The sequence below is a fragment of the Equus przewalskii genome, chromosome 23 (genome assembly GCF_037783145.1).
Source record: "Equus przewalskii isolate Varuska chromosome 23, EquPr2, whole genome shotgun sequence".
NCBI lineage: Eukaryota > Metazoa > Chordata > Mammalia > Perissodactyla > Equidae > Equus > Equus przewalskii.
In genome coordinates this window covers 13,158,579-13,185,154 of record NC_091853.1, presented here as the reverse complement: position 1 = coordinate 13,185,154, position 26,576 = coordinate 13,158,579, and the positions used below count along the sequence as shown (strand labels likewise).

At 37.7% G+C, this 26,576-nt stretch overlaps 1 protein-coding gene across 2 annotated transcripts in view; it reads right to left on the bottom strand.

The window, feature by feature from the left end:
* The window catches only part of SOAT1 (sterol O-acyltransferase 1), an 80,095-nt gene that overhangs the window by 34,743 nt on the left and 18,776 nt on the right, over positions 1-26,576 (bottom strand). For both annotated transcript variants that reach the window (XM_070591698.1, XM_070591699.1), the window contains exon 3: positions 10,448-10,506. In XM_070591698.1, the coding sequence (XP_070447799.1) occupies positions 10,448-10,506 (59 nt within the window). The remainder of the gene's footprint in view (positions 1-10,447; positions 10,507-26,576) is intronic.

Below are 26,576 nucleotides of genomic sequence, written 5' to 3'. Positions count from 1 at the left end.
CGTCTTTAGTGCTGATAAGAACTAGTAAAAGAAATATATAAGCTTCCAGCCAGGCAGACCTGGGTTCAAATTCTACCTCTACCACTTGAGTGTGGCCTCAGGCAGGCTATTTCACTTTTCTGAGCAGTTACTTATGTGCAAAATTTAAATGAATAACATCTAACTTGCTAAACTGTTCTATCAACTCTAAAAAAAGGCCCCAAAACAAAAAAACCTGCAAAAACGCATAGCACAGTATCTAACACAGTTATCACTGCAGATATTTGTTACTCTGCCCCCGCCCACTGTCAGAGCTAACCTATGAAGAAAAAAACAATAAAACAATGCACAATAAAAACTACAATTTAAGTAAATTCTATCATTTAGTGCTATTACTATTAGAAGGTTAACTATTTAAACCTACCACATTCCTATACACAGTATTATACTACCTAGATGCCTAATGTTTATTTCTCATTGGCTTCTCTTCTTTCTCTGAGGAATTAAAGTTGATAGAAGCTGCTCTACTGGGACACAAGGAAGAACTCTGTTGTTGACACCACTCCGTCTCCTCAGCCTTCTTTCATGTATCCAAGGACTGAGGAAAATAAAGAGTTACTGCTTTGCGCTGGCCCCATGGCTGAGTGTTAAAGTTCCATGCACTCTGCTTTGGCAGCCCAGGTTTGCAGGTTCCATCCCAGGCATGGACCTGCACCACTCATCAGCCATGCTGTGACAGCAACCCACATACAAAATAGAGGAAAACTGGCACAGATGTTAGCTCAGGGCTAATCTTCCTCAAGCTAAAAAAGAGGAAGACTGGCAACAGATGTTAGCTCAGGGTGAATCTTCCTCAGCAAAAAAAAAGACTGCTTATTACTATCATTCCCTTTCTAAGAGGGAATATAGAAGAATATAGTACAAGACGTGCTCCACTTCTACCTTCTTCTGAGTTCTTCTATAACCTGAAACTGGCATTAATTAGAACTTCAAAATATGATCACAATAAATCTGAATAATGTCTAATATCAGTAACCTGAAAAGGAGGTTGAAGGTTATTAAGTTTTCTAATTTGCTTATCTTCTCGATCTCGTCTCTATTAATTTCATCCAGCCCATGGACTATGATTGTCACAGCACAATGAGAGATGGAAAGAAGGATGATGGAAGGAGGAGGCAGATAGTTAACTAGAAACTAGAAAAGCTGGGTGCTTAGATAATACATTAAACAGAATCACGATATTTTAGCACGCAAATAAACCTCATTTTTTAAATAAGCAGCTGACCTACACAACCTTTAAGATTCTAAGAATGGGGAACAACAACCACGAAGCAGAGACCCTACAGTTGGAACACACACTGAAGGCACGCATGAGTGATCAGAGATGAGGCTAGAGAAGCAAACGGGCTAGATCACGACAGGCCTTCAAGCCATTGTAAGAATTCTTCATTTTATCCTAAGGGCAACTGGAAACCAATGTTTTAAGCACAAGGTTTGTAAACATTTTCAGATTTGCATTTTAGAAAGATAACTCTTTTTTTCTTTTTTTTTTAAAGATTGGCACCTGGGCTAACAACTGTTGCCAATCTTTTTTTTTTTTTTTTCCCTGCTTTATTTCCCCAAACTCTCCCCGTACACAGTTGTATATCTTAGTTGCAGGTCCTTCTAGTTGTGGGACATGGGACGCTGCCTCAATGGGGCCTGACGAGCGGTGCCATGTGCGCGCCCAGGATCCGAACCCTGGGCCGCCGCAGCGGAGCGCGCGAACTTAACCACTCGGCCACGGAGCCGGCCCCGAAAGGTAACTCTTCTAAAAAGGCTTCTAAGCAGAGGTTACTTTGGACTCAGTCTTAAAACGAGAAAAGAGCAGGGTCATTTACTGATAGATAAACAATCCTTTCAAAGGCAAAGAGGCATGAAAAAATAAAAAAAGCAGGCTCAGAGAAAGAAACACAAAGTAAAAATGTATACTGAGTACAGAGTATAAAAAATTATCCTGAGGGGCCAGCCAGGTGGCACAGCAGTTAAGTGCGCACTTTCCACTTTGGTGGCCCAGGGTTCACCGGTGCAGATCCTGGGCACAGACCTACGCACCGCTTGTCAAGCCACACTGTGGCAGGCGTCCCACATATAAAGTAGAGGAAGATGAGCATGGATGTTAGCTCAGCGCCAGTCTTCCTCATCAAAAAAAAAAAAAGCGGATTGGCTGCAGATGTTAGTTCAGAGCTAATCTTCCTCAAAAACAAAATTATAATCTGACTACACAAGATCATATTGCCAGTCCATGAATTACTTGTTTCTCTGACTCACTACCTGGCTTTCCACAGAGAAATCTTTTAACCTCACAGTGGCATGGAACCAGGAATCTGACCTTTTTGAGCAAAACAGCTAAGAGAATAGGTAATCCAGCCATACACCGCATAATGACATTTCAGTCAATGAAGGACTGCATATACGACGGTGGTCCCTTAAGATTAGTACCATACAGCCTAGGTGTGTAGTAGGCTGTATCATCTAGGTTTGTGTAAGTACACTCTATGATGTTCGCACAATGACCAAATCACCTAAGGGCGCAATTCTCAGAACCTGTGCCCATCATGAAGCGACACGTGTGTACAGTGTTTAGGTCTACTAAATTGACTCCTAAAGAGGAGTCTCCCCTGACAATTCGCTCTAAAGTTACTGCACCTTATCCTTTTCCTTCATTGCACTTAATACAATTTGAAATTCTATATATTTCAATTTTTTGGTCTCTTAATATCTGCTTCCCCAATCTGACTTTAAACACCATGTCTTTTTGTTAACCACTGTACATCCAGCTCTCAGCAAAGCAACCGGCAAGACTGCAGGTGTTAAATATATTTCCCAACAGCTTTTGAAACCAACCTCTGGCATGAAAACTCCTACTCATAACACCACTGGCTGTATCCAATGTCTGATAAAGCAGAAGGTAATTATCTTAAAAAACCACCTAGCCCTGATTTCTTTCTAGAAGCCATGAAGGGAAAGAGACTGCAAATCACTATTGTTGCTATTGTTGGTAATGGCTGTTATTTATTGTATGACTGCTATATGCTAGATACTCTCTTAGGGGCTTTTCTATTTTATTTCTAGTCTTAAAATAATCTCTGAAGTAGACAATATAATTCCTATTTTACATATTAGGAGATCTCGGCTTGAACAAATAAAGTGATGTGGCTTGCCCAAAGTCACAGAACTTGTAAGCTGTAGAACCAGGATCAGGTCTACACGACCTCCGAGTTCACATGACATTATACTGCTTTCCACTGTACTTTATCTGAAATATTTTCTATCTGATTAGCACAAGCCAAAAGAGAAAAGCCTTAAAAAAAAAAGTCAATGAGGTACATGTAACCTGAAAATGGTAGGTAATCTAATAAAAAGGTGTTTAGCTTAGTTCTACTGCAAACAGTGCATTTGAAAGCAGCAATGCAGAAGTTTATAGTCCTAAACAGTGCATTGTAATAAACTCCTCCTCCATATTTAAAAATCAGAACTTGTAGGGAAGTTAAGTCTTGAGCATAATTATTACATAATCCTTAATATAGGAAGCCAAAGGTTCAAGATAAACCAGTAACTAATAAAATTAGAGCTCTGAATTATAATCCCTTTTTATTAAAAATAAAATTCATCCTGGGCTGTCTCCCAATTTAAACTAGATTATAATATTCTGGATATCACATTTTTAATCAGCTGAAATACATTTATTTACTTTAATCTACTTAGGTAGCTCCCTCATCTTAACTATCCAAATGGTATATTTTACCGTTTCTCATCATCTTTACCTACTTCCTTGACTTCTTTTTTTTTTTTGGTAAGGAAGATTGTCCCTGAGCTGACAACTGTTGCCAATCTTCTTTTTGCTTGAGAAGATTGTACCTGAGCTAACACCTGTGCCAATCTTCCTCTGTTTTGTATGTGAGACACCACAGCATGGCTTGATGAGCGGTGTGTAGGTCTGCAGCCAGGATCTGAACCTGCAAACCCCAGGCCGCCAAAGCAGAGCGTGTGAACTTAATCACTATGTCACTAGGCCGACCCCCTCCTTCACTTCTTTATTAGCCACTGTTAAATGCTAGAAACCAGAAAGTAGTAAAAATACAGTCCTAACAGTTAACAAATGATACATCCATACAAATGACTAACATGAAGTCACTTTTTTAAACAACATTTTCAAAGAATATTTCAACACCAAAAAAACACAAAATAATGTTAAGAAAAATATACAAACTGAACATATAAACTGATGCTGATTTTGCTAATGTATCTATGATGCACATGCCCGTATGTGTCTACATGGATCTGTGTGTGATGGAAAAGGAAAACAAATTATTGGGAGAAAATAAACCAAAATGTTATCTCCAAGGGGCAGGCATATGGGTGATGACTGTTTCCTTTTTATACTTGTCTCTTATAAATTTTCTGCAATGAGCCTGTACTACTTCTATAATCAGAAAAAAGCTACTTTATGTAAGAAAATATATCCCTCCTCTTCTTAAAGCAATCCTATATGGTAGCACAACATTAAAATAAAATGTTAACAAACCTTGGCCATATTTTTTTAAAGAATGTATTCATCTAAGATGCCACTGATTTTTGTTTGGTACTAAGAAAGAAAAAAGCTGCCAAGTGAATTACACTAAATAGCACAGTGTTTTCTCATTTTCAGAGATATTAAAATAATAGAAAAAAATGTGTTCAACCAATGATATGCAGAATATTACCGGTAATGTGACTAGTTTTGACGTTTTGGATTCTCATTAACTGTAAAATAGAGAGTAACTATCATCTCTAAGGTCTTCGATAGAGCTCTAAAATCATGTAATTTCTTATCACAAATATCAACTTACACTGACATCATTTTACAGCTTTCAAAGGTAGGTAAATGAGAAAAGGCAGAAAGTGAAATATTAGAACAATATAGTCACACTTACATAGCCAAAAGAAGCTAAGATTTGACCAGACAATCAGGGGCAGGAAAGTAAAACAGACAGTTGTAGCAGAGGTGTTAGTTGTCAACCTATCATCCCTCACCCTCTTCCTTAGTACTAGAATCCCTGACTTTGTCCTGGGTATATGACTGCTCAGAATAAATAAATTTCCCAGTCTCCTTTTGCACCTATGTGGCCACGTGACTAAGTGCTTGCCAATGAGATACAGGCAGGATTAGCTTGATAAAACCTCGAGAAAACTTCCTTAAAAAATAGCTGCTATCTGTTCCTTTACCTCCTTCTTTCCCTACCTCAGTTCTACTCCTTGGAACTCATGAAATGGCTGGAGCCACTGGGACAATGAGAAGGAGGATCACAGCCTATGAGACAGGGAGGTAAAAGGAACAGGGTCCCTGAGCCCCATGGAGTCACCATACTAGTTGTGGACTTCCCAACTCTGGATCACTAACATGAGAGAGAAATATACTTCTAATCTTGTTTAAGAGACAATTACTTGTGTTCCTCTTGTGTTACTATCACAGCACAACCTAATCTCACCTTATATAACAATCAAAAAATTTCTGGACAGAAATTACTTAGACTTATCTCTCCAGCAGTCCGCCAAGAAATCAAATTTTAGAAGAGGTTACTCGAATGACTAATAAACCATGAAGAGAAGTCCTCATTGCAGACATGCCATCTGAGTCTTACTCATCACAGTTTGCTTATTTAATGGTTGGGCAATAGCATAAGGTATTGATGTGAAAAATACTTGCAACACTATATAAGAAGCAAAGAAAACATGTTGCGACAAATATGTATTTTTAAGAAGTGGAAATAGAAAGTAATTTTTCATCCCTTTAATTTTCACATTAGACCTAACATTCTCTTTATAAAATTGTATACATTAATAAAAGTTCTACAAATATTGAGAGTAAAGACACTCTCTTTTCTTTTTTCAACATATTTCCTTTTCTCTGGAAACTGTCCTCAAAGGTGAGAGCAGGCACCCAGTCTCCAGGACAGGGCTGTACTAAATGGCCCCGCCCTTCTGGCCAAAATCCAATCCTCTCGCTCATAAATCTGAAACTCTGAGTTTAGAAAGACTGACAGGAAATCTTTTTTTTTTTAAAGATTTTATTTTTCCTTTTTCTCCCAAAGCCCCCCAGTACACAGTTGTGTATTTTTAGTTGTGGGCCCTTCCAGTTGTGGCATGTGGGGCGCTGCCTCAGCATGGCCTGAAGAGCGGTGCTACGTCCGCGCCCAGGATCCAAACCAGCGAAACCCTGGGCTGCTGAAGCAGAGCGCGTGAACCTAACAACTCAGCCATGGGGCCAGCCCCAGGAAATCTTATTAATTGAAAATTTCATAACTATCTTAACTCTTGCTACTAAAATCCTTTCCCTTTCCAAAGCATGAGTATTCAGCTTCTCCTAGAATTCTATGAGATATATTAATATTTTTCAAATACATCTCTTTTTACGCTTAAATAAACCAAAGTAGGTTTCTGTTATTTGCAACTAAAAGAAACAATTTAACTAACACAATGTTAAAACAAAGCTAATTTATCTATTAATGTAAATTAGTTGGCACTTAATCACTTGAATCTCCTCTGGACTGTTCCAAGATCTTTTAAGTCTTGCTACAACACAATTCAAAGGATTTCAAAAGGCCATGACTCAGGGTCACACAACGTATTACCCCACTAGCACATTTTTTTTTTAATTAAGCACTTAAAACTTCTTAAGACAGCATTTAGACCTACAAGTGACTTTAAGAGATTCAATCAGTTCAATCCTCTAATTTCAACCCACTAATGTCATCACCTCCACCACCCTCTTCCCTTCAGACTAAAGAGCTTGCTTAGTTCTTGACAATTTTCTTCACTCTTCCTTAATATGACCTCCTCTATCTATGTATCTAAATTTTTACAGCGAGTTCTTTGAAGGTTGCCAGATTTAGCAAGTAAAAATATAGGACACCCAGTTAAATTTGAATTTGATAAACAACAAATAAGTTTTTTAGTCTAAATATGTCTCAAATATTGCATGATGACTACAAAACTATTTGTTTATCTGAAATTCAAATTTAACTAGACAGACTGTATTTTATCTGAAAACTCTAGTTTTGTGGAGCCGAAAGAGTTAGCCAATAAGACCTATAGGCTACCCATTCTCTTTACATAACAGGAAATAGTGAATTAGAAGCAAAAGTTGAAGTTAGCTACACAATTATGACACAGACTGTTAGAGCTGACGGGGACCCTGGAGATGGCTAGTCCAGTGTTCTTACTTTTAAAGATCAGAGGAAGACAGTCCAATGACAATGAGTGACAACTGGGTTGGAACATGAGACCCAACTACAAATGACAAGAGAGATTCCTGATTTTCATTTGTTTTAAAAATTATTTCTAAAAACCCGGAAGAAAAAAGGAATTAGCATGTGAAAGAACAAATAAATTTCATAGCTCCAAACAATATTTCTACACCCGTCACCTTGACAGTCATTTCATGTTATTAAATGAACCAATTTGCTTCAACCAATAAAGCAAAACAACAACAAAATGAAACCAGTTAGAGATCACTCTTACAAAATGGAATAATTTAAGTAAATAAGGGTATGTATATAAAGCACCTGGTGTAAGGCCCTTCCCCTCCCAGCCCCTGGTTCCTCAGTTTAGAACACTACAGTGTTACAATAGCTTCGTACTTGGTCTCACTGTCTCCAAACTATAAATTATCCCCAACTTTGATATCAGAATAGCATTCCTAATATATTGCCCTCAAAAACATTTCAGTTAATAAACAACGGTAAGATATTCAATTCATTTGATGTCAAATTGCCAATGAAAATATTCCTAAGTCCCCCTACAAGTTCACCAGAAGAATTTTGGTGATTCATTCAGAACAAAAACACTCTGTAATAAACACAGAGTATATTCTAAGGGTATAAACTAAGTACTTAGAAGTATAAAGTAGGGAGAACATGATTTCAAGTTCGGGTATTTACCGTAGAAGTAGTAGCTTTTGAGCTAGAATTTGAAGGATATACAGTGTTTCGGTTGGTGAAAGTAAGAAGTTTAAGGAAATTTCAAGTAGACAGAGCTTCATGAACAAGGGCATAAAGGTAGAGGAAAAAGTGCTTTACCATCTAGCCCCAATTTTCCAACTGTATTTTTCTATTGTGCCCCAATAGGGGCGCAGACACGATTCAAGTGTCATTTCCAAGATACAATGTAAGATTCCTACCTCCAAACCTCTGCTCAAGCTAAGCTGAGCAGGCCAAGCTTTCCCTTAACAACAGGGAACAAGTCTTGAGGGCTCTGTGACCCTCATATCATTTGCATAATACAGAGTAACGACAACATTAATTAAACCAATGTCCCCGTTTCCCTCAGCTTCTTCTCCCTCACGTAACATTCATTTATTTCCCTCTCCTTCAAACACTCCTAACTGACCAAACTAAAGAATATAAGTGTATTCACTGATTAATATACAAAACAGATAAGGAGAAAACTATCTTTAAAAACAAAGTTTCAGGGCTGGCCCAGTGGCGCAGCAGTTAAGTTTGCACATTCCGCTTCGGCAGTTCAGGGTTCACCGGTTCACATCCCAGGAATGGACTTACACACCGCTTTTCAAGCCATGCTGTGGCAGGTGTCCCATATATAAAGTAGAGGAAGATGGGCACAGATGTTAGCTCAGAGCCAATCTTCTTCAGCAAAAAGAAGAGGATTGGTGGCAGATCTGAGCTCAGGGCTAATCATCCTCAAAAAAACCCACAAAGTTTCTACTTAAATCTGTGAAAAATTCCCTCTAATCTTCCTCTAGTCCCTCTCTCCCCCACCTCTACTTCCTACTCCACACACCCTTTCCTCCTTGAGTTTGTGATTCTGCATAAAACTAAGTTTCCCTCCCATTTTAGATTTTTTTGATAAACAGCAACAATAGCAGGGACGGACCGTCCTTTCACCTATTTGAAACTTTGACAAACAGGACACAATAAAGGCTTTGTGTTCATGCTGAGGAGAGAAGGAGCAAAAGAGGAACGGAAGGGGAATTTGATAAGGAATAGAACATCAACCTGGAGCCCAGCCTGTCTAGAGGAACGAAGGTTAGAAATACTCTAGTTAAGCCATAAAAACAAAATTCTTTTATTCTAATCACTAAATTTGCAAGAACGGGCCCTTAAAAACAGCACACATGCCTATATATTAAATATTTTTCTTTTGTTAGACAAAATTATAAATTACCCCTCAGATAAGTGGAAGTTATCTAATAATCAAGTCTTTTAAAAGTCTCTTACAATGAAAGAACAAATTACTAATTGGAAAAAGACATTCACCAGAAATGACCTTCACCATTATAGTTTTAAAGGCTTACACATGTATTCTAAGGCAATCAAGAAAAACAAAATTTAACACACTATTAACTAGGGGTCTAGACTCACAGCTTCAAGTATAGTAAATAAATACACCTTTTGAATACCATTTTATAAAGCAATACAATAAGTGGTTACATGGTAAAAATCAGAAATATATTTATTGGATGAATTGGGGGTAGATCTCAATGTTAAGCAAACGGGTACTTGTACTAAAACTTCTAGTGAGAGCATCATTTCTGGACTCAAAAAGTGCTGTATCTCCAACAAATGAGATGAAAGTGAAAATGTTGTACCCCAGGATTGGAAAATACTGAAAAACTAGCTCTGATCATTAAGAAGACACTAATATCAAAGTGAATATAAATAATCTTGTATTTACTGTTCTGTGAAATATGCCTGTAAAAATATTGAAATTTAAATTATTCTCTATAAATGCACGTATGCATGCATGCACATGTGACTAAATTAATAAATAAAAACAAGGCTATTTCATCTTCATCTTTGGATGTTTGGTCAATAAATTTTGGAAGCAATTTTCTCACTGGGGAAAAGGGAGGCTGCCTTGGATTTGAAGTCAATTTACATTCAGACACACACAGTATTGGATTATTTAAAAAAAAAAAAAAAAAAATACCTGTTCTTTGTCCTCTAGAATTTCCTGAGGGCACTGCTGAATTCTGACTTGTAGAACTGTTTGCCCCTTTTGAAATGGCTCCACGTTGTTGTTTTTGAGTTGGTATTTCTTCTACGTCCCTAACAGGGAGTCTACTTCTAGATTCAGATTCAACATTTATTGGAGATCTATTCCTTACTGTGAACCATGATAGATACTTTCACAAAGCATTTACACATTCATACAAACATTCAACTGGATCATGGTTTACTAAAACCGAGTTTTGCTGGTAAAAGCCAGAAAATGAAAGTGACAGGATGAGATGGGAGAGAAAAAGGCAAACTGGTTCTTATGTAGGGTGACAAGGTGGCAGACCTTATTTTCCTGATCCACAGCAGCATGATGTCAACTGATAGGAAAGGTAAACAATTATTTAAGCAATTTAGCATTAAAAATTTTACTGAACAAAACTCTACCCTAAAACTCTTTATTTCTGTTTCTGGAAGAGGGAGTTACTTACCTCTGCCTCTGCCGTCAACTGTATCTTCTTTGCTATCAACTGTTTTATGTCAATCCGACCTAAGGAAAGAAAAAAATGTAACTTTTAAGTTGATGGATACAGCTACCTACCAGCATTATCTAAATCATAAAGCTGAAAAACAAACAAGCAAAAAAGGATGACTATGTAAACTATGGTACAGCCACAAAACACAACACAGTTCTTAAAAATGAAGCATGGGTTGGGGCTGGCCCCGTGGCTGAGTGGTTAAGTTTGTGCGCTCTGCTTCAGCGGCCCAGGGTTTCGCCAGTTTGAATCCTGGGCGCGGACATGGCACCGCTCATCAAGCCATGCTGAGGCAGCATCCCACATGCCACAACTAGAAGGATCCACAACTAAAAATACACAACTATGTACCGGGGGGCTTTGGGAGAAAAAGGAAAAATAACATCTAAAAAATAAATGAAGCATGGGCAATATAAATAGAAGGAAACGTATACATAAAAATGCTATGTAGAAAAAAGAAAATTCCTATATGTACACACAATAATTACAACTATATTAATAATATGATGCTGTAACATCCAATTCTGACAGCATGGAAAATTTGATTCTCTGAATGGATCCTGCAACTCTGACTACTAAAATGCACAAGCAACAACAAATAAATTGGACTTCATCAAAATTTTCAAAAGACTTTTCTGCTGCAAAGGACACCACTAAGAAAGTCAAAAGACAAACCCTCAGGATGGGAAAAAATATTTGCAAATCTGGTCAGGAACTTATATCCAGAATATATAAAGAACTTTTACAACTCAGTAATAAACAAATAATTTAAACATAGGCAAAGTATCTGAACAGACATTTCTCCAAAAAAGATATACAAATGGCCAAGACCACATGAAAAGATGTTCAACATCACTGACCATAAGGGAATGTAAATCAAAACCACAGTGAAATATCACTTCACAACCACCTAGGATGGCTATAATCAAAAACACATAGCAAGTGTTGGCCATGTTACACCTGAAACTTCAACAAAGTTATGTGTTAGCTATATCTGAAAAAAGCCAGGGGGGGATAAAAGTTGTACGTGCAGGAAACTTTGAGAAAACTGTTACTTTGGGGATTGGGTATGATGGTTCTTCGGCAATGCAATTAGAGAAGTGTTTATAAACACCTGTAACAATGATGTTTATAAGAGTGGTACCCACTTGGTACGAATAGTTTAACTGGGGGGAAAAACTGTTGGTCAGAATGTGGAGAAATTAAAACCCTCTGACATTGCTGGTAGGAATGTAAAATGATGCAGTGCTTTTAAAAAACAGACTGGAAGTTCCTCAAAAGGCTAAACACAGAGCTACTATATGACCCAGAAATTCCACTCCTAGGTATATAAACAAGAGAAATGAAAACATGCCCACCCAAAAATCTGTACATGAATGCTTACAGCAGCATTATTCATAATAAAAGAAAGTGAAAACAACTCAAATATCCATCAACTGATAAACAGATTAATAGAATGTGGTCTATCCATATAATGGAATACTACCCAGCAATAACAGGAAAGAAACGCTGACAGATGCTATAACATGGATGAAACTTGAAAACATTATGCTAACTGGAAGAAGTCAGTCACAAAAGACTATATATTGCTTGATTCCATTCACATGAAATGTCCAGAACAGACAACTCTAGAGACAGACAGAAGATTGATAGTTGCCCAGGGATGATGGGAGTGGTGGGAATGCGGAATGACTGCTAATGGGTACAAGGGTTTTTTTGCGCGGGGGGGGGGGAATGATGAAAATATTCTAAAATTCATTTCATTTTAACTTCCGTGTTCTGAAAGATTCCTTTCTACATATTAAGTCACAGTAACGTAGTTTGTTTAATTTGACTAATTGAGGTAATAATTAAGGAATTCTTAATTAATCTGACTTGAGAATCTTTTTTTCATATTAAAGAAAAATTGGATTTTAAAGCTATTAAAATATTTTTATGAGAATTTGTTGGTCTGTATGACTTCCATATGTATTGTATACTGTGATTTATTACTGCCACAGATTTGCACACAGTTTTTAATTTTCATACTAAACCACAGTACTATTATAATTTAAGTAAGCAGCCAGAGTAATCAAGGTCTGCCCTTTTAATAAATTACGGGTAGAGTTCATTTTGAATGCAGTTTGCCTTTACTCATTAATAGTTTGTCTTCACATATAATATCTTGCATAATAACCTACCTATATTTTAGCTTTTGATGAATTTATTAAAAATTTTTAAAGTTCTTCTTTGGCAAAACATTCATAGCTTAAAGCAACATTTTTAAGATAACAAAAACTAAGTGTTAATGCAAAAGTTAATGTCCACCCTACTAAACTTGGGGCCCACTAACGTTGCTTACACCGCTCATTCTGCTTGCTAAAAGTCTTAATTACTGGAACTTCTTGTTAAGGTCAGATTTGTCTTTGAGTTAGAGTTTTATCAGAATTTCCTTAAGTTTAATATAGACTTAGTCATCTTGAAATAGTACCTCTTTAGTTTCTATATTTTTTTCAAAGCATATCCTCAAATACTATAGTATCTTCTTACAGAAAAAGAATTTTATGATCTGATAGTAAACGTCCTTATTTTTCCTTTTCAATTGAAATGTCAAGTTACCTCTTCTACTATGGGAACCAATAAATATCAGATATCATCATGGGTACAGACCTTCTGCACAGATACATGAATGAAAGAGAACAGAACAAGTGTTGACACATGAAGCAGAGGACTACAACTTCTAGTTTGCTATCTTTGTCTTTCCCAAAAACTATGATAACGTAACTTCGTATCATTTTAGTAGTATATTTTTAATGAGTATTTATATTTTCTCATCTGCTCTTTGTGGTAATAATTTGAGTATTTTTGTTTCAATATAACAATTGCTATTGTGCATTATGCCTAAAAGGAAGAGTGAAGGGCACTCAAATTTATAAGATATGTAATTTTCCAGAAATATTTACTTTGCCAGAATGAACTTTGGGGGGGTGCATGTGGGGTAATTTAAATTTAATAACCCTCTCTTCTCTTTTTGTTTTTTTTTAAGGAAGATTAGCCCTGAGCTAATATCTGCAGCCAATCCTCCTTTTTTTGCTGAGGAAGACTGGCCCTGAGCGAACATCTGTGCCCATCTTCCTCTACTTTATATGTGGGACGCCTACCACAGCATGGCTTGCCAAGCAGTGCCATATCTGCACCTGGGATCTGAACCAGCAAACCCCAGACCACCGAAGCAGAATGAGCGATACTTAACTGCTGCGCCACTGGGCCAGCCCCTCTTCTCCTTATTCTAAAAGCAATGTTCGTTACAGAAAATTAAAAACCCAAAACCCCTTCCCCCAAAAAGGTTCACCCGTTATCCTATGGTGTTCAAGTAACTAACATTAATATTTTGGTAAATATCATTTGTCCCTTTACTTTGGCAAATATACATACTATAAATATACATATTATAAAAATGGACTCATTATACATATTACTTTGTTACCTTTTTTCACTTAATAACTCACAAACATCCTTCCATGTCACTATGCCTCCTGCTACATCATTTTTACTGGCCTATTGTTTTCTTTTTATGACTGAGATATAATTTATTTAATCCTCTATTGGACATTTAGACTACTTATATCTTTTCACAATACTTCACCTGGAAAAAAGCCATGGAGAATGAGAAGGTCCAAAATGCATCTAATGAAAGGTCTATAAAGACGGACAAAATTTGAAGGGACAATGGCTGAGAACTTTCCAGAACTGTTGAAAGAAGCCAATCCTCAAAGTAAGGTCACAGAATCCTAAGAAGGGTAAATAAAAATCTACACTTACATACTAGAGACATCATAGTGAAACTGAGTAATACAGAAGTTTATTTAAAACAACAACAAAAAACACCTCTTAAAAACAACCAGAAAGAAAATATCACCTACAAGAGAACTGCAATTATGCTGGGTGCCTGACTTATCAACACCCACAGTAGAAGCCAGCAGACAGTAGAATAGTATCTGCAGTTGTTGGCAGTGGTGGTGTTTACGACTGGCAAGGAGGCTAGAGGTCCTATCATGAAGAACCTGTATGTATCATAACAAAGTCTTCGAGGAAACTAAGAATTTTAAGCAGGAAAGTAACTGATCTGATATTGGAAAGCCCACTCTGGCAGGAGAGGATGAGAAGGACCACAGAGAGAAATGCAATAAATCCAGACAAGAAACGATGTTGTCAAAAATCACAATGGCAATGAGAATGGACAGGAGAGGATAAATTTTGAAGATATTCACAAACTGGTAACTGATTAGATAAGAAATATAAGGATAAGACAAATATTTGATTTTTCTATGAATTGTAAGAATACATTTTTAATTTAATTCTCTACTATCTACGATCAGACCATAGTTTCATAAATACGCCATTATTTCATATATAAATGAATACATAAGCTTCTTCCCTTCAACTAACTCAATTACCATGGGGGGATGAGGAAGAAGACATTGCAAAAAATTACTTCTCCCTCCTGTGCATCACTTCCAAAAGGAACCTGTCTCTCCATAAATAACGTAACCACTGTTACACATTGGCTTTTACGAGTCAGGGGCTAGGAAATAGGGAAAGGGAGTTTTTGCTCACATTTAGACTAGAGTCTCTGAAGGCCCCACTCAAAATGACAGTAAAGTTATGTAAATAGAAGAAAAATATGTTAAAACCCAATTCATTTTCCTTTGCCTTAAAATTAACTTCATACAATAGTCAAAAGAAAATTTCTTTACTTTCTTCCTACCCAAGAGTTAAAAAACTCAATGTCAAAACAGCCAAAAGAATAATGCCCTAAAAGCTAACATGCAATGATTTAAAGAACTATGTACAGACATCCAACCACATAAGTCAAGTCAAGGCTTCTAAATTTCTAAAACACTGACCCTGAAATAGTGATAAGCCGGGACCAAGGGTTATGCAATTTCTGAAATATCACTAACTGATAACTAAGCATTAACTGCTCATATCTAACTAGTAGACCCAAGGACAAATCCTTAAGGAAAGCTACTCTAGATTGTTTTTATCCTAAGCCTCTGACCTCCAAAACATCAGACTTGCAATATTTATCTTCATGAACACTACCTAACAGTTGTAAAGTCTACTAGATTTAATTGGAATATTTAAAATTTACTCTTTGATGTATCAAAAATCTTATTTCAACCAGTTTTAATTAAGATCTTTCTAAAATCATTACATGCTTTACCACCTTAAAAAAAGAGACTGTACCATACACAATCTTCATGTCAAATAAAAGGGATCATCCATTGTACTGCACTATTATAGTGATACCTTTAGTAAATCTGAAATGAGAGCATTGAGGCCCACATTAAACAGCGCCAGAGTTATGCCTTTCTACTTGGGTTGCTTCTTCATGGTTCACCAAATCTCTTCCCGTAACAATGCTATTTTTATACTACTATGCCAAATCTACTGCCAATGTTATCCACAAGAAGAGACCAATAACCAAGTATGTTAAATTGGCAACTCATTTATTCATTCAATTATATCCTCATCATTCACTAAGGCCTACTTATAATGACTAAATTCCTAAAGATGACTAAGGAGTACTAAGCAGTGACTAGCAACCATTTTTTCAAGTTTCAGTTCTTTTTTTTTAATTTTTTCCTTTTTTTTCTCCCCAAAGGCCCCCTGTACCTAGTTGTATATTCTTAGTTGTGGGTCCTTCTAGTTGTGGCATGTGGGATGCCAGCTCAGCACGGCCCGATGAGCAGTGCCATGACCACGCCCAGGATTTGAACCAACAGAACACTGGGCTGCCACAGCAGAGCACACAGACTTAACCACTCAGCCACAGGGCCGGCCCCAAGTTTCAGTTCTTTTAATGAACATTTTCTTTCTCTCCCAGTGGCAAGTATAGAATTGGCTAATTGCTAATTGGCACTGACATAGCATACGTTTTTATCCTCTAAAGAAGTTCAAACTCATCTTAAAATCCTGATTATTTTCTAAAAACTCTCATTGACCATGCCTTAGAAGACCCACATCCTGGCCTCGCTTTGCTCTACCCAGACCTCAAACACCTTTCAAAATTCTCAACTAATCACACGTATGCACTACTGTGGAAAATGGAATCTGAACTGGAAATGAGTACATAAACATTCATACGGAAAGGAGATTTAATAGATAACATTCAAACAACTGGCTAGCCATTTTGGAAAACTATAAAATTAGATCCCTAACATTCATTATTCAAAATAAATTTCAGGGGCCAGCCCCACGGCTGAGTGGTTAAGTTCGAGTGCTCCACTTTGGTGGCCCAGGGTTTCGCCAGGTCAGATCCTGGGCGCAGACATGGCACTGCTCATCAGGCCATGCTGAGGCGGCATCCCACATGCCACAACTAGAAGGACCCACAACTAAAATATACAACTATGTACTGGGGGGATTTCAGGAGGAAAAAAAATAAATAAATTTCAGATGAGTCAAAAATTTGAATATAAAAAACCCTAAAAGTAAGTAAAAAATTCATCTGTTTTCCTTTTTCATAATTTTGGATGATTTCTAAGCATGAAAAGAAATCTAAATGCAGTAAAAGAATACTTGATTACATAAAAACTAAACGTGGCAAGGTGCACCATAAGCAAAGTCAAAAGACAATTAGCTAGTTAAAAAATATTCGCAGCACATGATAGTCAAAGGATTAATTTCCTTACTATAGAAAGAGCTCTTTAAAAAAAATAAAAGAAAAATAATAGAGACCAGATAAGGAACAAAAATGGGCAAAGGATACGAACAAGGCCTTTAAAGAAAAAACACATAGTCAATAAATATATGTAAAAAGTTCTTCACCTCATTTATTATTTATGAGAAAAAATTCATGCTATATGCTATACTGGTTTTCACCCATCAAATTAGCAAGTTTAAACAAAGATTGGGGGCTGGCCCCATGGTGTAGTGGTTAAGTTCAGTGCACTCCACTTCAGTGGCCTGGGTCCAGATCTCGGACACAGACCTACACCACTCATCAGCCACGCTGTGGCAGCAACCCACATATAAAATAGAGGAAGACTGGCACAGATGTTACCTCAGGGCTAATCTTCCTCAAGCAAAAAGAAAAAAAAAGAGGAAGATCGGCAGCAGATGTTAGCTCAGGGCAAATCTTCCTCAGCAAAAAAAAAGGATTGGTAACACATATTAGCAAGAGTATAGGGAAAAAATATAGACAGGAGTGTAAACTGGTATAACATTTTTAAAAAGAAATTTAGTAATATCTAAATTTTAAATACAGAAACTCTTTGACCCAGCAATCTCATTTTTGGGAATGTATCCTACAAGTATACTAGGCACGAGTAGACAAAGATAGTGTTTCAAGGTTGTTCTCTGCAGCACTGTTTATAATATTGAAACTCTGGAAACAATCTAAACGCCTATCAATAAGGGACAAGTTAGATAAATTACCAAGCATTTGTGCAACAGAAACACTACACAAATACTTTTAAAAGAATTATACTTACTTACACTGAATAAAAAGATGTCTAAGATTTACTAAATTTAGAGAAAGCAAATTGCAGAAGATATCCCAAATATGATCCCACAAGTAGGAAAAAAGCCTGATTATTTAAGGGAAGAATTATTATTTTATGAATTTCTACAGTGTTTGAATTTTTCAATGAGTATATATTACTTTAAAAAGTTTATAATCAAATTTCAGCAATGTGCTTTTTAATGAAACCAAACTATCTTGTATTTCTTGAGCAAGGACTAATGGAAGAGGAAACAGCCCCAACTTATTTAGCATGAGGACAAAAGACTGAGATTTTTAAAGGTGTATTATGGGAAATCTACAAAGGCAATAAATGGACATACAAATCACGATTAGTCTATAACTTTTTTAAAGCAATAAATATATTTCTATTCCATAATCAAAATAATCCAGGAAGTATAATTTTAACTTTTTTTTTATTGGTTTATTTTTCTTTTATCGCCATCCCTGTATCAACTGTGTTGGTTACCCATAAATGCAATAAAAGAATTAGCCTACTACCATCAGACTTTTACATCATCATATAATCTTATTTTAAAATCAAAAGAGATCATTTCTGGTAGAAATATTAGATTTCATGTAGATTATAATTCTCAGGTGATCTATTATATAGCGGGGAACTGTAAAGCTCTCTTAGGATAGGGGACAGAAAAGTTGCCAGCACCATTAACAAGAAGATAAAATAGCTTAATGAAGCTAGTGCTATATAGCCATAAACTGTGCTTTCATATTTGCTCTCCTGGGTTTTGCACAAGAGGAAATCTAAGCACTGACAGGATACAGTCATCCACACAGGGAGGTAGTCAGTCAATGATTACACACAGTAAGCCCCATCTTCTGACTTCCTCCTGCCTTTCCAATTTTGTCTTCCTATCTGTGAAAACAAACCACAAATCCATCTGTACTACCTCCCCGAATAGCCTCCTCTAAAAGCAAACAAAATGCCGTACACGTAACACTGTACTATCTTAACTCCATAGCTTTGCAAACTCAGACCTTTCCCCTGGCTTGAAAGCTCTCTCCCAGTCTCTTCTTCAAAGGCTAAACTGAAATCCTACTTCTTCTGTGAGACACCTTCTTCCATTCTAAAGCAAGTACTCCCGACCGCGTTGGACTCCTACACCATTTAGTTACTATAATTTACCTAACTCCTATTTATAACATGGGACTGTCTTCTGTTTCAGTATCTTATTCATCTGAACCTCCCTACTAGCAAACCTAATACACTGCCTTATATATAGATCAAAGGGGTTTAATCTCAGTGTTGCATGTAAAGGCACAATTAAATGACTACTAAGAGCAAGTCGTTTTGTTGTTGTTGAGGAGATTCTCCCTGAGCTATCATCTGTGCCAATCTTCCTCTATTTTGCATGCTGATCGCCGACACACCATGGCCACTGACGAGTGGTGTAGGTCCACGCCTGGGAACCAAACCCAGGCCGCTGAGGTGGAGTGCACCGAACTCAACCACTAGGCGATGGGGCTGGCCCCAAGCAATTCTTATTCTAAGAACCTAGAATTCCAAGATTAAACTTTTGATAAAATTATTAAAACTAGATTCCAGAATGTTCTTGCTAAGAAGAAAAGATTAAAAAAATACAAGCTCAGGCTGGCCCCATGGTTTGCGCACTCTGCTGCAGCAGCCGGTTTGGATCCTGGGCACGGACATGGCACCACTCATCAAGCCATGCTGAGGCGGCATCCCACATGCCACAACTAGAAGGACCCACAACAAAAAATATACAACTATGTACAGGGGGGCTTTGGGGAGAAAAAGGAAAAAATTTTTTTAAATCTAAAAAAAACAAGCTCTTCCCTCAAATTTTCCGGCCTAAATTTTTCTAGCAATTACCCCTTAAAAAAATCATAAAATTGGGGTCAGCCCCATGGTCGAGTGGTTAAGTTTGGGTGCTCTGCTTTAGTGGCCCAGGGTTTCACTGGTTCAGATCCTGGGCATGGACCTAGCACTGCTCATCAGGCCATGCTGAGGTGGCATCCCACATAGCACAACCATAAGGACCTACAACTAGAATACACAACTACGTACTGGGGGGCTTTGGGGAGAAGAAACAGGGGAAAAAGAAGATTGGGAACAGATGTTAGCTCAGGTGCCAATCTTTAAAAAGAAAAAGAAAAAAGAGAATAAAATTGATTGTCTAATATTTTCCCCAGTAGAACACTTTTATGTGTGGTTACATTCCTGCTCCAGAGCTTGGCAACATATAGAGAGAAAACCAGGAAGAATATCTCATTAGAAGCCAAAGGCAAATAGGCCTCCTTTTCTTTCAAAATAGTCAATCAAGTTATGCTTCACATCCCATTATTTAAAAACAAATATACCCATTACATCTGGGCAAAATTATATTCAAATAATTTTCAGCAATTCTCCTAAAACACAAATTTGCCTCAAATACATTACACCCCAGAAAAAAAAATCATTGACAATATTTTGTTTGCCTTCTTAGAATCTGAAACATTTTCAAGATTATGTTTGAGCACAATTATTTTTTTTAAAAAAAGTTAGAAAGCTGTCAAAGAAAGTATCAGCTAGAATCTTCCACTTCTTGTGACTAATCTTCCTCTAATGAACTAAGATATTCAAACTCAATCTTTTGACCTTAAAAGCTATAAAAAGTACTAATTAATATTCAATAACTTTATTACTGCTAGTAATTATATCGTGTCTCATTCTACAAAGCATTTTTCAAGCAAGTGGAATTTCTTCTCTCTTGAAATGCCATATAGTTTGTTCAAAAGGTCACGTGATCCACGAATGAAAAAAAGTTGGAGGTAACAGGCACTCTCATATTGCTACTGGGAGTGCACAACTTCCAAAAGGCAATTTGGCAATACTTACCCAAAAACTCTTATAAATATGCATTCCCCTTGACCTAAAAACAATTTCTAGGAATGTATCCAAGAAAAAACCATAAATGCTTGAACTTTTGCTTATCTGCCTTTTCTAAAATAAACATGTTTTGCCTTCATAGTAAGAAAAAAAATGTACTCTCAACTTATTCAGTTGATTAAGGCTCTATGTGGACTGGCCAGTTTTATGATTAGATGCTTATATTGGGTGAAGGAGCAAGATTACAGAATAAAAATGATATTAACTTTTTTCCTATATTTTTGCCAAGAGACTCAAAATTTGTTACAAAAGGACTGTTGTTCTCTATGTTCAGATTTATGTACATATCTCAAAGAACACTGAAATTGAATAAAGTATATTGATTTAGTTAATATTTGTGAAACACTTCAAACAGTGCCTGGCAATGATAAATCTATGTTAGTGGTTGTTATTAGTATTATATTAACTAACAAGCTATCAAATGAACAAAGCAGCAAAATAAAAGGCAGTCAAGAATAACTACTATCTGCAAATTAGAGAAAGGTAGGGAACTTCCTCAACCTGATAAAAGGCATCTACCAAACCCCACAGCTAACATAATTAATGGAAGGACTGAAAGCTTTCTCCCCACAATCAGAAATAAGACAAGGATGTCCACTCTTGCCAATTCTATTCAACACTCTACCTGAATTCTAGCAAGTGCAATTAGTCAAGAAAATGAATGGAAAGGCATGCAGATTGGAAATGAAAAAGTAAAACTAACTCTTATTTGCAGGTGGCATGATCTTATATATAGAAAATAACACAAAACTCACACAAAAAAACTATTAGAGTTAATAAATGAATTCAGTAAGGTTGCAGGATATAATTTCAATATACAAAAACCAGCTGCATTTCTACACAGTAGCAACAATTGGAAAATGAAATTAACAAATAATTCCATTTACAATAGCATCAAAAGGAACAAAATATTTAGGAATAAATTTAACAAAAAAAGTATAAAACATATTCTAAAAGCTATAAAACACTGTTGAAAGAAATTAAAGACGACCTCGGTAAATGGAAAGACATCCAGTGTTCACGGATTGAAAGACTTAATATTGTTAAGATGGTATATTAGTTTCCTGTGGTTGTTGTAACATATTACCACAAACTTGGTGGCCTAAAACGACAGAAATTCATTCTCTCACAGTTCTGGAGGCTGAGCTGAAATCAACGTGTCACAGAAGGGCCACACTCCCTCTGGAGACTCTAGGTAGATCTTGTTCTTTTCAGCTTTTCAGCTTCTGGTAGCTGCCAGCATTCCTTGGCTTCTGGCCATAGCACTCTAATTTTCAGGCCAGAATCTACAAATCTCTCTCAGCTCCATCTTCACATCACTTTCTGTTGTGTTTGTGGTCTAATCTCCCTCTGCCTCCTACTTATGACATATGTGACTGCATTTAGGGCCCATGTGGATATTCAGGACAATTTCACCTCAAGATTTTCAACTTAATTATATCTGCAAAGACCCCTCTGCCCCTTTTCCTGCCATATAAAGTATTCACAGGTTCCAGGTTTTATGACCTTTTGGCAGAGGGGGCATTTTCAGCTTGCCACAGATGCCAAAACTCCTGAAACTGATGTGGATATCCATATGCAAAAGAATGAAGTTGAAGCCTTATCTTATACATATATGAAAATTAACTAAAAATGGATTACTGACCTAAATGTAAGACTCAAAACTATAAAACTCCTAGAAGAAAACATAGGAGGAAAGCTTCATGACATTGGGCTTGGCAATGATTTCCTGGATATGACACCAAAAGCACAGGCAACAAATGCAAAAACAGACAAATGTGATCATATCAAACTTAAAAACTTCTGTGCATCAAAGGACACAATCAACAGAGTGAAAAGGCAACCTAAGGAATGCAGGAAAATATTTGTAAATCATCTATCTGACAAGTGGTTAATTTCCAGAATATAACCCCAAAACTCAACTCAAGATCTCCTACAACTCAACAAAAAACCAACCCAACTAAAAAATGGCCAAAGGACATGAAGAGACATTTCTCCAAAAAAAGATACACAAATGGGCAACAGGTATATGAAAAGCTGCTCAATATCACTAATTATGAGAGAAATGCAAATCAAAACCACCATGAGGTATCACCCCAAACTCATTAGGATGACTACTATTTAAAAAACAAAAACAAAACAGAAAATAACAAGTACTGGTGAGGATGTGGTGAAACTGGAACCCTTGTGCACCACTGGTGGGATTTAAAATGATCTACTGGTTCAGATCCTGGGCATGGACATGACGCCACTCATCAGGCCATGCGGAGGCGGCATTCCACATAGCACAACCAGAGGCACTCACAACTAGAATATCCAACTATGTACTGGGGGGGTTTGGGGAGAAGAAGAAGAAGAAAAAAGAGAAGATTAACAACAGACGTTAGCTCAGGTGCCAATCTTTAAAAAAAGAAAGAAAATGTGGTATATACATATAATGAAATATTTCAGACTTAAACAGAAAGGAAATCTTGTCACATGCTACAACACAGATGAACCTTGAAGAAGATATTATGCTAAGTGAATTAAGCCAGTCACAAAAAGACAAATACTGTAAGATTCCACTTATGTAAGGTATCTACAGTAGTCAAATTCATAGAAACAGAAAACAGAATGGTGGTTACCAGGGGCTGGGGGAAATAAGGAGTTGTTTAACGGATACAGTTTTGGTTTTACAAGATGAAAAACTTCAGGAGATCTGCTGCACAGCAAAGTGAATATGCTTAATGCTAGTGAACTGTGCACTTAAAAATAGTTAAGATGGTAAACTGCTATGTATGTTCTTACCACTAAAAATTTAAAACATAATAGAGGGTGGGACCAAGATGGCGGAGAGAGTGGTCTTGTCTCTCCCCCGTCGAATCTACAACTAATTGGACATTCACTGAGTAACAAAGGATAACCAGATAGCATCTCAAGATGCCTAAGAATCTCATGCTACTATACATCTGAAGGCAGACGGACTTCCCCCTGGGAGGAGGTGGAAATAGGTGAAAACTCTCCAACCCCCGACCCCCGACCTCCAGACAGCCTAGTTCCTGCAGGAGGCTCTCTTCCAGCGGACTCCCCCATAGCATCGCCACACACCAAGGGCAGGAGTGTGCACTCACCAGCAGAGCAACGGTGGAAACAGGTGACAACAGCCCTACCCAAGCCCCCCGCGATTACACCTAAGCCCAGGGGGAATCCCCAGGGTCCCGCACCCACCGGCAGGGAGGTCCTCTGCTCGCGATTGGCAGGGAGGCCCCGCCCAGCATTCGGAACACCAGGAAGCTCCCTAGAGCAGAATTCCCCACAAGGCAGCAGCTTACAAGCCACCGCCAGGCCCACAGACTCTGGCCGTGTCCCAGACAAGGCAAGGGGCTCCCAGAGATCCCATGAGAGTGGAGTGGGCAGAGTGGAGCCGTTTCTGGTGAAACGGCTACATAGCCCAGGGGGGAACTCCAGGTTCCTACAGCAGCCTCAGCAAAAGCTTCTGCACAGCACTAGTGGAGAGGTCCTGACTGGCAATCGCAAGGCGGGAAGGCCCTGGGGCAAAAGTAGCACAGCTAGGTGAGCTAACGACAGACTGCAGAAGATACCCGCAGCTCTGCTGGGACCTATAGTGGAGAAGTGTGATCTTGTGAGCTCTGTTAGGGACAAAGGGGCGATTATAGGTGATCCTGCTCCTGGCTGCTGGGAAAGCCCACAACACTGCTGCAGACCACAAGGAGGGAGTGCGTCTAAGTGGGCTGCAACAGTAGGCACCAGTAGCCTGAGGCCCCCTTGCGATTGCCCCCACAACCGATGAGGGACCCCAGAGGACCACTGTGACTACGAGGAGGGGTCCAAGTCCAGTCAGTAACAGCTGACAGGGTTCCTGGTTGGTGCAGTCTAAACAGCCGCCCCCCCCACACCAGTCGCAACAAGTAGAAGCAGCGACTAAACTCTATCTCTATGTGGTGGCACAAATCCACGCCATCAAGCAGTATGAAAAAATATATTAAATCTCCAGAACAGAAGGAAAATGATAAGCACCCAGAAAACAATCCCAAAGACAATGAAATCTATAACCTAAATGATGATAATTTCAAAACTGCCATTATTAAAAAACTTAACGAGTTAAAATAGAATTCAGATAGACAACTCAATGAGTTCAGGAACTATGTCACAAAAGAGCTTGACACTATAAAGAAGAACCAATTAGAAATACTGGAGATGAAGAACACAATGGAGGAGATTAAGAAAAATCTGGACTCTCTGAACACTAGGGTCAATATTATGGAGGAAAGAATTAGCAATTTGGAGGACAGGAATATAGAAATGCTGCAGACAGGGGAGGAGAGAGAACTAAGACTAAAAAGAAATGAAGAAATTCTCCGAGAATTATCCGACTCAGTTAGGAGATGCAACATAACGATTATAGGTATACCAGAGGGAGAAGAGAAGGAGAAGGGGGCAGAAGGCCTGTTCAAAGAAATAATAGCTGAGAACTTTCCAAACTTGGGAAGAGAGATGGAACTTCATGCGACAGAAGCCAATAGATCTCCAAACTTTATTAACGCAAGAAGACCAACCCCAAGACATATAGTAGTGAAACTAGCAAAAGTCAATGACAAAGAGAAAATACTAAGGGCAGGCAGGCATAAGAAAATAACTTACAAAGGAAACCCCATAAGGCTATCAGCAGATTTCTCAGGAGAGACCTTACCAGCTAGAAGAGATTGGAATGAAATATTTAAAACTCTGAAGGACAAAAACCTGCAGCCAAGAATACTCTACCCAGCGAAAATATCCTTCAAATACAATGGAGAAATAAAAACTTTCCCAGATAAACAAAAGTTAAGGGAGATCATTGCCACAAAACCTCCTCTTCAAGAAATGCTCAGGAAGAACCTCATTCCTGAAAAATCAAAAAAAGGAAAGGGGTTACAAAATCCAGAACAAAGGAGATAAGCGGAAGGACAATAAGACAAAGTAACAGCTCTCCCTCAAGGCAAAATGCAAAAGAACTGGAAAACAAGTGATAAAATGGCAACAGTAGGTCCCCAGGTTTCAATAATCAGTCTAAACGTGAATGGATTGAACTCTCCAATCAAAAGGCACAGAGTGGCAGGATGGATCAAAGAACAAGATCCAACAATATGCTGCCTCCAGGAAACACACCTCAGCTGCAAAGACAAACACAGACTCAAAGTGAAGGGATGGAAGACAATACTCCAAGCTAATAATGAACAAAAGAAAGCAGGTGTTGCCATATTTATATCAGACAAAGTAGACTTCAAAGCAAAACAGATAAAGAGAAAGAGGGGCAGTATACAATGATAAAAGGGACGCTCCACCAAGATGACATAACACTTATAAATATATACGTACCTAACACAGGAGCACCACAATTTGTAAAGAAAGTGTTAACAAAACTAAAAAGAGACATCAACAGCAATACAATAATAGTAGGGGACCTCAACACCCCATTAACACCAATGGACAGATCATCCAGACAGAAAATCAACAAGGAAATTATAGAATTAAATGAAAAATTAGATCAGATGGACCTAATAGATATATATAGGACAGTTCATCCAAAAACAGCAGGTTACACATTCTTCTCAAGCAGTCTTGGAACATTCTCGAGGATAAACCATATCTTGGGAAACAAAGCAAGCATCAATAAGTTCAAGAGGGTTGAA